Source organism: Notamacropus eugenii, chromosome 3 (assembly GCF_028372415.1).
Source record: "Notamacropus eugenii isolate mMacEug1 chromosome 3, mMacEug1.pri_v2, whole genome shotgun sequence".
NCBI classification, from domain to species: domain Eukaryota; kingdom Metazoa; phylum Chordata; class Mammalia; order Diprotodontia; family Macropodidae; genus Notamacropus; species Notamacropus eugenii.
The window spans coordinates 107,442,497-107,457,337 of NC_092874.1; the positions used below are offsets into that span (position 1 = coordinate 107,442,497).

Here is a 14,841-nt window from a genome sequence, read left to right on the forward strand (position 1 = left end):
ACACACACACACACACACAGAAATGCAATCTCTTTGACTCGGGCACACCTTGGTGTCTCTTACTTGCTGGTGCTGTGATTTCTGTACTCCAGATCTCCTATCTGGTTCCTATCCTGGCCCTTCATGCCTTAACTTACCCTCTATGAACTCTACTCTTCGTCTGTTTGACCTTAGATATCCAGCTGATTTATCCAATCCCATTTGCTCCTGTGGACACAACCTCATGCTCATCTAACCTATAAAACGTGCTGTATTCCTACATAGTCAGATTTCTAGTCTTGATTCTTCCTGACCAGCCTTATTCTGGACAGCTTGATTGGCCGGGGCTAGCAGCAGCCCTGATAAAAATGGTGATTCTCAGAGAGTAGATGGTTCTGCCTCTACTGGCAACTGCTATTCTAGGAATGACAAGATGGGAGTGGCGTATAGAATCACTAGTGACTCCTCTCCACCTAGAAGCTTTGAGACCATGGTGACACTATACATCAGATTTAAACAAATATCACTGAGCTTCTCAATGGTAACTTATAATCTGTCCAAAATGGTAACATGGGCAGATGCAGAAGTCAGGTATTACCTTCTGCCTGAGAGGTTAAAACAATGATGACAAAGAGAACTAAGGAAATATTTACAACTTCAGCTGCACTGATTTTTTTTTTTATTCTGTATGATTAACCAGCTTTTCTTAGATGGTCTACACAAGAATGTCCATTATATCTGCACCCTTGGGGCTCTTTTCTCCTCTTTCTTTGCCTGATTTTAACTTTAAATTCAAATTATAATCAAAATCCAAATTATTCCAAACAAATATGCTATCTAGATCTCGATGCCTCATCCTTCTCTACAGATACAAACAGCAAAGATGTAAAGGTAAAGCCAACAGAGGGGGTGAAGACACATAGGGTTAAAAATGAAAACAGTCTCTAAATGGTTATGTGGTACATCCTGGTAGAAACATGAAACTCTTCCCAACTTTTAAAACACTTGGTAACCTTATATAAGAACTGCTATTCATATCAATGAATAAATGAAAGTTTATTTAAACTAGTTTTCAGACTCAACTAAAGTATATAATTCTTAAAAATGTTATCTTGATCATGCTTTTTATCCTCTTTGTCAGCACCTGCCAATTTGTAGGAGGGTTAACTAGTTTGTGACTTCACTGGTTTTTACACGTGAGTCCATCTATGATGCCAGTATCATCCATCACATCAAGTGACACAGAACATATGCTTTTTCTATTAAATCACCAATGAAAGAAAAATCTAAGGTACTTTAACAATCATCTTGGAACTCTCTAAATCAGTGATTCTAAAATATGTAATATAGGTCCTTGGGCTGGATCACAATGCAAATCACATAAAACTCTTTTAAAATTTATACTGACAGGAGTGAATTGATGGGGCTGATAGTCTACAGGGCTTTGTGGCCTGTCAAAATGGCCTCCAGGGCAGAAAAGCTAAAGACTGCTCTAAGTCAAAGAATTCTTTACTAGAGCCCAAGAAGCTTGAAAACAACCATCTTCCCCAACTATTTCAGATACCATGGAGTGATAGGAAAATAACTGGACTGGAAATCAGGGGATCATCCAGAGGCTCCAGAAGAAACCTCACCTCCTTGAGCCTCAGCTTTGTCATCTAGAAAGTGAAAAAGTTAAACTTCATGTTCCCTAAGTTTTCTTCCAGCTCTGACATTCTATGATTCCATGTGTCACTAGCCCCATCCCACAACAGTATGTCATCACCCGCTGACCCCCATCCTGACTCTTTCATCTCTATTTTTTCATTCATTTACATGGTACAAACCAAAACACTGAGTTGTAGAAAAACCAAGTGACCTATGCTGCCTCACTTAAGGACACAAAAATACTGATTTATAACATGACCCTCTTACCATCAGGTCAGGTCGACTGTTCCGAGTTGTGATGGATAATTCAAGGGTGGACAGCTGCACTTCTTTCCAGACCTCTGGCTTTACCTTCTGGGAGACGGCTGTGTGAATCCATTAGGTACAGGTCAATTACTTCCATTAGTGTTCCACTACTACCAATGCAAAATAAATGACTGGGGCCGTCAGCTGCTCAGTTCCACATCATTCTGCCAGCCCAGTCTTTCTGCTTCTTCTGCTTTATTTATTGAACACCTCACTTATATATAGAGGGGAGGGAGAGCCAGAGTCACTGTGGAAGACCCATGCAGGAAACAATCCAAGCAAGAGTAGCAGCCAAAGGAATAAAGAAGAGGGGGCCCATTCTTTGCCACAAAAACCAAACAAAACAACACAAGAGGTCCTTACTGCCATCCACTGGGCTCAGCATGCTGGTATATAATGAACACTGCTGGGGCAGAGAAGAACTCAAACCAATCTATTTGGCAGTGTGGGTCCTGTGCTGACTGGAAGCAGAGGATGAACCAAATGACCTCTGAAGGTCTTTCCCAACTCAAGCAATGTCTCTATATTTACTTTTGGAATGTATGGTCCTCAAGAGAAGGGACTGCTTCACTCTATTTGTATCCCTCACATCCAATACAGTGTCTGCACACAGTAGATACATAATAACTATCCTTACTGACTGATTATGGAAGCACTTTTGAATAGCAAGAGGGTATCCCAGTCCTCTAAATAATCTCCCTCACCATCCTGAGAACGCGTCCAGTATGATGCAAGCCTTCGGAATATCCTCCTGTATAAAGCAGGCCTGGGAGGCTTCTCTTCTGGTTCACTGGGTGGCCTCTCAGTGGGTCCCACATATGAGATGGAGGCTTGATGTGTCTGAGGCCACTCCTAGATTAACATGAAGATTAAAAAAACGTTGCTAATGACAACCAGAGGTCTTGGGGCAGAAAGGTAAAAAGCTCCTTTTCTTTACTGTGAAATCTGTGACCCTAGAAGGAATTTGAAGACTGAATCCTTAAAGCTAATTCCTCATCACAAAGAGATTTAAGGAATCTTTACTTCAAACCAACAATTTAGTACATGAAAGTCCTTCCTTTTAAAATAGGGAAAACCATGAAGATAATATACCAAGAAGAAAAAGTTAATAGTACTATGTGGAGTGAATCATTCCATAACAAATTCAGTTCACATATACAGATGCTAATAAAAACAAAAGTACTGAGTTACATCAAGTGGAAGACAAAAATACTAATTTTCTGCTTCCAAATCCTTAATTAGGTCATCTCTGGTTTCATTTGTCTCTCACAAATTAGCTTCTCTCCTTTGAACTTCTGAACTTAGCAGTGCTGAGGTGTGAGTGTGCATGTGTATACAGCCTGTAAATGGGCATGTAATACAACGTTCTAATATAGAAAATAGAGATCCTAAAAGTCATCTGAGTTGGAGAGCATCCCAGGTAAAGACATCTCTTTTTCAGATCTGGACCTGTGATTTGGGGGCTAGAGAGTAAGGAAATTCTATGATGAAGAAATTCTGCTACCCCCTTTCCCCCATCTTTTTTAAAAACCAGTGCAGGCTGGGGAGGTTAAGTGACTTACTGCCCCCAAAATCTCATATTCCAGATTACCCTCTGTGGCCTCAAATTCTAAAACTTTCTTTCCTTTCTTCACATAAATAGCTTCTTAACCTTTCTTCTTCTATATTAAAGCAATTGCTTAAATCTCTGAGTCATGGACCCTGTTGTTGAAACTTGTAGATCCTTTCCCACAGTAATGTATAAATAAAAGATACAGGATTAAAAAAATCCTAATTATATTGAAATATGGTTTCATTGATATATTAAAATTATATGTATGTGTGTACTAAATTTCACAGATTCCAGGTTAAAAGCCCCTGATATAAAGCCTTCTGTAACTGTCTCTTAAGAAAGGTGTTTATTTCTTCCCAGACTTTACAGTCTAAAAATCCAGTTAGTTGATTTTTCCTTCACATGTCAACCCACAAAAGGCACTTATCTTTTGCTTATACATAATATTAACAACATATATCTATTCCAATTTGAGATCTGTTCACAATACAGAGAGATGCATATCTAAACACAAATGCAAACAAGTCTGTCTAGGTACATATATCCACAGAAAGATTAGTACATATTTGTACATATTAATACACACACATTTTTTCAGATACATAGACATCTACACAAAGATAAGTCAGCATGCTTATGGTTTCTACAAGAGTAGAAAATAAATGAATAGGTTAAGTAGTGTTAGAGGGGTAGATGGGGATGGGGGAAGTAAATGAGTAGCTATGAGAGAAGACAACTTGTCAGCAAAAAGACTGTTTCAGAGATGCAGTCTTGTATACATGCAGTTCCCTGCAAAATGAGATGAAATATGTTCCATTCACCCTCATTTCCCTTTTCTACTACAAACAAAATGAGAAAACGTCCTTCTAATTGTAATTTTCCATGTTTTGTGTTTTACTTACCTTAAGAGTACTGAAAAAATAAGCAGCTTTGGTTTTAAATGGTCCAAGATACCAGTACCTGAAACAGATCAAGATAAAATTCTGATTAGAAAATATGATCAGAAGAACAAAGGGATACCAAGGGAATTAATGAAAAGAAACACTAGGAAAGGTGGTCTAGCCAACACCAGATCTTAAATTGTATTATAAAGCAGCAATCATCAAAACCACTTGGTACTGGCTAAGAAATAGAGGGGTAGATCAGTGGAATTGGTTAGGTACGCAAGAAATAGTAGTCAATGACCATAGTACTCTACTGTTTGATAAACTCAAGGACCCCAACTTCTTGGGTAAGAACTCAATGTTTGACAAAAACTGCTAGGAAAACTAGAAAACAGTGAGGCAGAAACTGGGCACAGACCAATGCCTGATACTATATATCAGAATAAACTGTATACCATCTAGGTATAAAGGTTGATACTATAAACAAACCTAGGAGAGCAATTTGTCAGATTTATGGAGAATGGAGGAATTTATGACCAAATAAGAAGCAGAGAACATTATGAAATGCAAAATGGATAACTTTGATTACTTTAAATTGAAAAGTTTTTGCACAAACAAAGCTAATGCAACCAAGATTAGGAGGGAAGCAGAAAACTGGGAAAGAATTTTTACAACAAAAATATAGAGAACTAAGTCAAATTTACAAGAATACAAGCCATTCCCCCAATTGATAAATGTTTGGTCAAAGGATATGAACAGGCAGTTTTCAGAGGAAGAAATTGAAGCTACCTATAGTCATATGAAAAAATGATCTCAATCACTATTGATTAGAGAGATACAAAACAAAACCTCACACCTATCAGAATGGCTACCATGAGAAAGCAGGAAAATGACAAATGCTGGAGAAGATGTAGGACAGTTGGAACACTAATTCATTCCTGGTGGAGCTGTGAGCTGATCAACCATTCTGGAGAGCAATTTGGAACTATGCCCAAGGGACTATAAAAATGTGCATACCCTTTGACCCAGCAATATTGCTTCCAGGGCTGTATCCCAAAGAGATCATAAAAATGGGAAATGATAGTCAAAAACTGGAAATTGAGGGGATGCCCATCAATTAGGGAATGGCAAGACAAGTTGTAGTATGAATGTAATGGGATACTATTGTGCTATAAGAAATGAAGAACAGGAAGACTTCAGAAAAACCTGAAAAGACCTAGGAGAACATTATACAGAGTAACAGCCACAGCGTGCGAGGACTGTTTTTGATAGACTTAGCACTTTACAGCAATGCAAGGACCTAAAACATTTTCAAAGGACTCATGATGCAAAATGCCATCCACATTCAAAAAAAGAACTATGGAGTTGGAACGCAGAATGACACAGACTATCTTCTCTTTTGTTACGTTTTGTTTTGCTCATTGTTTCTCCCATTCCTTTTAATTTACCTATGCAACATGACTAATATGAAAAGGTATTAACAGGAATGTATGTGTAGAGACTATATAAGATTTCATGCTGTCTTGGAGAGGGAGAAAATTTGAAACTCATGAAAGTGAATGTTGAAAACTGAACGCAAAAAAATTAATAAATTTGGAGGCAAAAAGTAAAATATGATTAGCAAGATTTCCAGAAGTCCTATCTATCTGATCGCACCACTCAAACATAAATGTAAATATCTATACCCTTGAGTACATAGTGATAAGTACTTCAGGATTATAATGGTAAGAGGGACATACGTAGACCTAAGGTCAGAAAAATGTGTGTCAGTAAAAAAAATCTTCTTTTCAATAACAGATATTTCTGCATGAGAGGTCAGTCCAGGAGGATTAATGGGAGAACATGAGCAAGAGCGGCACAGAAAGAAAAGGCTTGGCTGGGTTGTGAACTACACCATTAGAACCTGAGAAGCAGCCAGATCTACTGAAAGATGATGGAGAAGGCAGCAGTGTCTTTGTACAGAAAGGCAAGACCAGTAGGATTACTGCCGCTAGTACTAATCGAATATGCGAGAATGGGAGACTGAGCTATTGTCTAAAATGGTATATAAGCAGTAAATTTTTATGTGATAAGTTGCAGGAGAGAGATGGCCAGCAACAGGTTTGAGAAGCTCCCAAGGTAGATCCTTATCTTAAAATTCATAAATAACTGACTTCACATTATCTGCCCTTGATACAATTCAACAGACACTTACAGAGCTCCTTATAACACTCAGAATTGTGCCAAATGCTGTGAGATACAAGAGAAATATGTGGCTTGATCCCTGATATTGAAGGAACTTATAACCATGTCAGGGAGATAATATACATAAAATGACAGAGAACAGCACCAAAAAGTATGTGATTGCGAGAGAAGTGGGCAAAAGACCCTCTCCGTCCTCCTGCCTCCAAAAAGAACTCCAGGCACGCTGACTTGAGCTACTTTATTGTGAGCAGAAGGACACAGCTGAAGCAGTTAGTGTCTGTCAGTGTCTCATTCTCACCTCTTGGAACCAAAAGCTATTGAAGGTGGAGGATCCTAGAGTCCTGGAAAAGTTCCATTCTCTATGTGGTCCAACAGGAAGATTTCTTTAAGTGAGACCACTATACTGAGACAATAATGTCCTTATCCATCTCCAATACTTGAGTATACATTTTCTCCAATAAGTATACTATTCTTTTCGTATAACCACCTGTGTTTTATGAATAAGCATCTTTTCTCTGTTTCATACAATGTTACTTTGAATAATGTTTAACTTACGAAAGCTGCTCTAAAAATCTCTAGATAAGGAGACCCTTATGTAATCATGCTCAGAGTAGACTGCTGTCCCTCTTAGAATCTGTCCTGGCTGGCTGGCAGAATAGCTGCTTGTTTCACTCTTGGTTGACTCCTTATTGCTATTATGCGACCCCGACCCAGATTAATGAGGATGACCCTTTGGGGTCCCTAGAAAATTCCACTACATGATAAAACACTAAAATGAATATAATCCTGTGCCTAAACAAATGCTAAGTACAAACGCTAAGTACCAAGGATTTCAAGAAGGGAAGGGTAACGGAAACTTTAACTTATTAAGAAAGCCTTAAAGGAGAAAAAGGAACCTAAGACAGGCCTAGAGTTCTAGAGGAGCTATGCTCAGAGGGCATTACAGACTAGTGCAAGAACATGAGAAAAGGTCAGAAACAATGGGGGGGGGGGGGGTCTTAAGAAAGACCAGAGTAAAGCCAGAGACACGTATATATATTCAATTTAGCTAGCAATTAAGTGCCTCCAAATGAAAGGCCAGTGCATCCTCAAAGAAAGGATTCACCCTTAAGGAGTTTATAGTTCACTGAGGAATAATAAGAGACAAGATCAGGCAAGTAGGATAGGGCCAGATTATCAATTCAAAGACAGAAAGAGAAGCTGTGACTTGACACATTAGAGAATGGAAAGCTATTAAAGTTCTTAATCAGGAGAATGATATGATCCCCATTGATAATAAAGCCAAGACCTTCCTTCTATTCCTGAATAGGTAAGCTCTCCAGCTTATATAGTTTGCTTCCTACAAAAGTTCTGTTTCTTCAACTGCAAAAGAGGTAAACTTTCCCATTTCCCTGCTGAGGTTTCTAATTTCTAAACTGCCAGGTCCCCTCACATTTCAATGGCTATGACTTAGCACTATGCAATTCTTCAGCAGGCCTAGGAAACTGTCATCCTGGTTTCTTTCCATTGCCCAATCAGGGCATTTCAGCTGGTGAACGGTCCCATTTAAGATGTTAAATTGAATATCAAGCAGCATCCTAAAATGCCTTGATCAGACAGCTGTCACCAGATGGAGCATGGCCACACTCCTAGCCAAGTCTGTAGCACAATGCTATCAGTGCTGAGCTGTGTCTGCACTAGGTTGGCAACTGCACCATTTGCCCACTCATACATTTCTCAAAAAGGCTACCAACAAGTTTTTGATGTTGAAATTTGGTTACAAATTAAACAGAAGGTTTTGTATAATAAAAAAGATAAATAAAAACAAAACTGTAGCACAGGTACAAATGAAAGGATGAGAAATATATACAAGGATGATGAGCAGAACACAACAATACTTCCATAACTAAACAGGGTGAACACTAACAAAATACTTGGCTGCGACAGACTTTACATTTAGAAGTGGAACAGGTACAAAGATCCAGTTCATTATTCAGTTCAATTCAATAAGCACCTACCAGGTATAAATCTACTCCCCTAAGGTCCGGGGATAAAAGATAAAATAATCAAACAACCCTTCCAGGCAAGAGGAGAAAGGAGATGTCATGACAACACGGAAGCCAGATAAGCAAATACAAACAAAATACAAAGTTATTTTGGGAAGGAAGAAGCACTAACACCTGGGGAGGGAGATCTCAAGGGTCTCCTGTATCAGGAGCTGGGATTTTAGTCTAGCCTTAAAGAGACTAGAGGTGAGGTGGGAGAACATTCTCAGGCACAGCAAACCATCAGTTCAATGTCACACACAAGGGGTGAGACGTGCAAGGAGAAGTGCAAGTTAGTTTTGCTGAAAGTGTAGTATGTGTGAGGGACAGTGATGGGAAGCCAGTGTAGAAAGCTAGGCAGGAGTGCGATTGTGAAGGATTTTAAATGCCAGAGGAGTTGACTGTTGATCCTAGAGGCAACAAAAGGCTCCTGAAGCTTCCTGAGTAGTGGAATGATGCAGACAGCCCTGTGCTTTAAAAGTATCACGTTGACATTTGTATGTGAGACAGATTGAAGAGGGAAGGGAAAGAGGTGAGAAGACCAATAAGGGGTGGGGTTGGGGGTGGGAGGGAGAGAGAGAGAGAGAGAGAGAGAGACAGAGAGAGAGAGAGAGAGAGAGAGAGAGAGAGACAGAGAGAGAGAGACAGAGAGAGAGACAGAGAGAGAGACAGACAGAGACTGGGAAGACTCAAGGATAACTCTGAGGTTGTGAACCTGAATGATTAGAAAGACAGTGTTATACTCAATGGGAATGGATAATTTAGAAAGGGGGTGAGTTTTGTGGAGAAAGACCAAGTTTCATTTGGGACATGATGAGTTTGAGATGCCTCTGGGACTCCTAAGTAGGGATATTTTGTAGCAGTTGATAAAACAAGACTCAAATTCAAGAAAGGAAGGAGGGCTGCCGATGTGTAATTTGGCAGTCACGTGCATAGAGGCAATAACTAAATCCATGGGAGCTGATTAAATCACTGGATACTGTTCAGTCATGTCCAACACTTCTTAATCTTGTCTGAGGTTTTCTTTGCAAAGACACGAGAGCAATTTGCCATTTCTTTCTCCGGTGGACTAAGGCCAACAGGGTTAAGTGATTTGCCCAGGGTCATACAGCTAGTGAGTGCCTGAGGCTGCATTTGAATTCAGGTCTTCCTGATTCCAGGCCCAGTGCTATATCCACTGAACCACCTAGCTGCAGGTATAGAAAGAGAAAAGATGAGGGTTTAGGACACAGACCTCTGATATGGTCAAGTAGAATTGGCAGGAGCTGGATAATAAGTCAGCAAAGAAAACTGTGAGCAAAGGCTCAGACAAATAACGGAAGAATCAGAATAAAGTAGCATCACAAAAACTCAAAAAGGAGACAATATGCAGGAGGAGAGATGCCAACCATGTCAAATGCTATAGAGATCAGGAATGTTGAGAACTGACAAGAGACATAGCAGTTAATTAATAAAATGTTAAATATGGAGTGAGCAGTTTTATTGAGTGGTATGGTTTGAGGCTTAATTGTGAGGGATGGAGAATTAAGTGGGAGTTGAGGAAAAGGAGGTGAGTGCAGACAAATGTTTCTACGAATTTGGCTGTAAAAAGAAAAATATAGATATAGGGCCAATGCTTGAGGAAGAAGCAGGGTCAAGTAAAAGAGTTTTTTTTTTTCTTCAAATATTAGGGAGAAACATATTTGTAGGGACAGGCTGAAGATGGGAGAGGGAATGATGAAGAGAACTGATTTCTTATGGGTGTGAGGAGATAGGGCAGACCATGCTAACCTCTTCCTCACAGAGTAGTGCAAAGGAGAAGAGAAGGGTTAAGTGAAAAGACGTTTTGAGGAGCAGGAGTGAGGAGAAGGGGGAGTTTATGATGGATGGTTTCTGTTTTCTCAGTAAATATGGCAGGAGATAATGATGGAGGTTGAGAACAGCCACTGTGGAAAGTGTGAAAGAGTCACTCAAGGAAAAATAAGAGAACTACTTAGTTATGGTGAGAATCCTTTAGAAATTAGACAAATTTGCAACAAATTGAGTCAGCAGTCAGCTCATTTTCTCCAAAAATGTTCAGCAAACAAGAGTTAGAATGCAGAAGGCAGAGAGTGGAAATAACCTAGGGTTGGGACTGGCTGGGTGAAACTGCTGATAGGACAGAGAGGGATGCAGAGACAGCTGAGTCAAACACAAGGTCAAGCCTGAGAAGAAAAGGAAGGAAGGTCAGAGCAGGGATGAGAGGCTGGGAATATGGGAAGTAGGAAAGAGAATGGAAGTTATACTGACAATGGAGGCTAGATTTATAAGGCAGGAAGAAAGATTAAAAGATAAGTTATGACTAGTGAGAGAAATTCCAGTTATGGATCATGGAGATGAAATAATTATGAGGGATCAAGGGTATGGCTATCCTTGCAAGTACTAAGACAGAGCGAAAGTTCACAGGAGTTCAGGAGAGTGATTAACTGGGAGGCCTGAGTATTTGAGAAGAGACAGATATGTATGGTGGAGTACCCAAGTAAAACCACAGGGGTCTTGAAAGAAAGGGAAATCGTGATTCACATAGTGATTCTCAGAAAACCTGTGAGAAGGAATTGTACCAGTTTACAACAAAGATGTAGTAAACCTCAAAGGCAGAGAGTTCTGTGTGATAGTGGCAAAAGCATGGTCTAGAAGTCCTACTTCTCTTCTTGGCAGAGGCATGATAGAAACCACTCAGCCCTGAAGAGGATACTTAGGCAAGGTTACAATGCTGCTTTCAGAGGAGCCTGCAGCTGCCCCTTCTCTCTGTTCCTTGTGATCCCTGCACTCAGATTCGCCCGTAAAGACTTAAAGGTTGTCCTTTGTTTTTTCTCTCTAACTTACCTCCCACATCGGATCAGTTACCAAGTACTGTCAAGCCCACCTCTACAATCTCATGCAAATCTGTCCCCTCTTCTACAATCACCACCCTAGGACAACTACCTGGATCCTTGCAGTTACCTGCCAACAAGCCTTCCCATCTTTGCTCTTTCCCTGCTATGATGTATCTTTCACATCACTGCAAGAATAAATTTTCTTAGTAGTAACATATAAAATAAACCCACAAAAATCATTAGCCTTTCTGAATACTAATGCACCCTGGCAAGATGATACTAAAAAAACCCAAAATGCAACCATATTCAAAGTAAATATGGTAACTAGTGACTCCTACAGGTAGCTTTATTCAGACTGTATAAAGTATCTGGGAGCCTATCTACCAACACTCAGGACATATGACAATACCAACAAAACACTTTTTACTGGAATAAGGAAGAAATAAGAAAGTATTAAATAATTGGAGAAATATTAATTGCTCATAGTTGATCTGTGTCAATATGATAAAAAAAACCCACTGATACTGTTTGAAACTAATTTACAAAGTTAATGACATACCAATCAAATTACCAAGGGATTATTTTATAAACAGATATTTTTTATAAATATCTATTATTTATAACAATAGATAAAATAACAAAATTCATCTACAAGGACAAAAGGTCAAGAATCTTACAAGGAATATTTTTTAAAAGTAGGAGTGGAGGGAACCTGGCAATACCAGATCTCGAATTATACTACTAAGAAGTAATCATCAAGAGATTTAGTCCTTGTTAAAAAATATAAAAACTGACCAATGGAAGAGATCAGATAGTCAACACCATCTAGAAACAACTGAATACTATCGTACAGTGTTTGATAAAGCCAGGGACACTAATTACTAGGGTAAGGACCCTATAAGTAAAAAAAAAAATTACTGAGAAAAATAGAAAGTAGTCCAGAAGAAATTAGGTATAAATCTGGAGTTCTGTGAATTTGTTTTAAAAGTGTATTTGGTAGCTATGCTTTAATATAACTCATTTAATTTGTAATCTTATATATTTTATGTATTTAAAAATGTTCTGAGAAGGGGTCCAGAGGCTTCACCAGATTGCCAAAGAAGTCTGTGACACACACAAGCAAGGGAAGACCTTCTGCTTTAGACAACTACACCATGCCATAAGCCATGATAATTACAAATGGATAATGTATATTATAAACAATGTAAAGATGAAACGGTCTTATCATGAAAATTTAGAGGACAAAGGAAGGAGATATGTTTTATAACTATGACTGGAAGGGATGGAGGGGGAAAATCCTTAAATAAGGGAAAGAGATAGTCATAAAAGACCAAATGAACAAATGTGGTTACAAAGATAAACAGGAGTAAAGTCAGTTGATAATAACAGATGTCGGGGTGGGGAAGGTGAGGCATTTACATTTCATTCATTGAAATTAAACTGTAAGTGGCTATTGAAGTTTAGGAGGCTATAAAGTTTTTAATAAAACATTTAATTTTTAAAAGATAAAAAAACTTTCACTTCTATAGATTTGGTCATGTCACTCATCTCTTTCAAAAAACTTTAGAGGGTAATGTTACTGCACCATAAGAAACAACAAAAGTAATGGTTAAAAAGTTCTGGGAAAACTAGCATGAACTTATGCACAGTAAAGTCAGAAAAACCAAGACAATTCATACAGTAACAATACTGGAAAGAAAAACAGTTTATGATAAAACTCTGATAACTGCAGTAACCAACCATGACTCCAGATTACTTAAGATGAAGTATAAAACCCACACCTCTTGAAAATGGCATGATTATGGTAGAAGGATGGACCTGCTCTAGCTCTCCCCCCATAGCTCAAAAAATACCTGTAAAAAATGACTCTAAACAAATTCTAGAGCACACCAATTGACAGAGTGAAACAAATTTCCAGGCCAAGACAGCCTGAAAGGCTAACAGGAAAGGTCTATTGCACCAGGCTTAGAGCAGAGCATAGCCGCCCAGCCTGGGCCACCCAGCATGGACAGGACTGCAGCAAGCTTCAAGGCGTGAAATCACAAGTAGCAGCTGCGATTCCCAGATTTCTCAACCCACAAATGCCAAAAACAGCTTCAAAGGTCAGTAAGAAAGTTTTTTAACCTGGATGAGAAGGGAGCATGGTCCAGTCCCAGGCTGCGGCAGCATCCACTTCTAGAGCCCTCTGCCTAAAGACCCTGGGGAAATCAAGTGGCTGATCTGGATCTCAGCCTTGAGTGGTGGTTCTGGGGTGAAGAGGAGCGCTGGCTGGTGAGGTGAAGCTGTTGGTGGCTGTGGAGAGGGAATCCTATTTGCAGTTTCAGGGCAGAAAGAAGTGCTTTTGCTTGTTCATAGGCCAGAGCGCAGACTAAGAGAGGAGGAAACTCCTCTCCCTTGATTGTGCCACCTTGGAGGAACTGAGAAGTTACAGGTCCCTAGAGTATACCCTCCATTTGACAGAGGACTCAAAAGTCAAATAACTGGCTGGGAAAATGCCCCAAAAAAAGGGAAAAAAAATAAGACTATAGAAGGTTACTTTCTTGGTGAAAAGGTATTTTCTTCCATCCTTTCAGATGAGGAAGAACAAAGCATATCATCAGGCGAAGGCATCAAAGTCAAGGCTTCTATATCCAAAACCTCCAAAAAAAATAAAAAAATGTGCAATGGTCTCTGGCCATTGGAAGAGCTCAAAAAGGATTTTGAAAATCGAGTAAAAGAGATGGAAGAAAAATTGGGAAGAGAATTGAGAGCGATGCAAGAAAATCATGAAAAGTGAATCAATAGCTTCCTAAAGGAGACCCCCAAAATGCTGAAGAAAATAATATCTTTAAAAATTGATTAACCTAAATGGCAAAAGAGGTCCAAAAAGCCAACGAGGAGAAGAATGCCTTCAAAAACAGAACAGGCCAAATGGAAAAGGAAGTTGAAAAGCTCACTGAAGAAAATAGTTCTTTAAAAATTAGAATGGAGCTTCCATCTGCTAATGACATCATGAGAAACCAAGAAATTATAAAACAAAACCAAAAGAATGAAAAAAATAGAAGACAATGTGAAATATCTCATTGGAAAAACAACTGACCTGGAAAATAGAACCAGGAGAGATAATTTGAAAATTATTGGTCTACTTGAAAACCACGATCAAAAAAAGAGCCTAGACATCATCTTCCAAGAAATTATCAAGGAAAACTGCCCTGATATTCTAGACCCAAAGGGTAAAATAGAAATGGAAAGAATTCACCAATCACCTCCTGAAAGATCCCAAAAGAAAAACTCCTAGGAATATTGTAGCCAAATTCCAGAGTTCCCAGTTCAAGGAGAATATATTGCAAATAGTCAGAAAGAAATAATTCTAATATTGTGGAAATACAATCAGGATAACACAGGATTTAGCAGCTTCTACACTAAGGGATAGAAGCGCTTGGAAATATAAT

The 14,841-nt window shown here is 39.0% G+C and overlaps 1 protein-coding gene across 5 annotated transcripts in view; it reads right to left on the reverse strand.

Moving 5' to 3' along the window:
• Positions 1-14,841, reverse strand: part of AGK (acylglycerol kinase) — a 103,003-nt gene that overhangs the window by 13,198 nt on the left and 74,964 nt on the right. For all 5 annotated transcript variants that reach the window (XM_072652552.1, XM_072652553.1, XM_072652549.1 and 2 more), the window contains exons 11-13: positions 4,387-4,444; positions 2,637-2,784; positions 1,894-1,991 (exon numbers count right to left, since the gene is read on the reverse strand). In XM_072652552.1, coding sequence (XP_072508653.1) covers positions 1,894-1,991; positions 2,637-2,784; positions 4,387-4,444 — 304 coding nt within the window. The remainder of the gene's footprint in view (positions 1-1,893; positions 1,992-2,636; positions 2,785-4,386; positions 4,445-14,841) is intronic.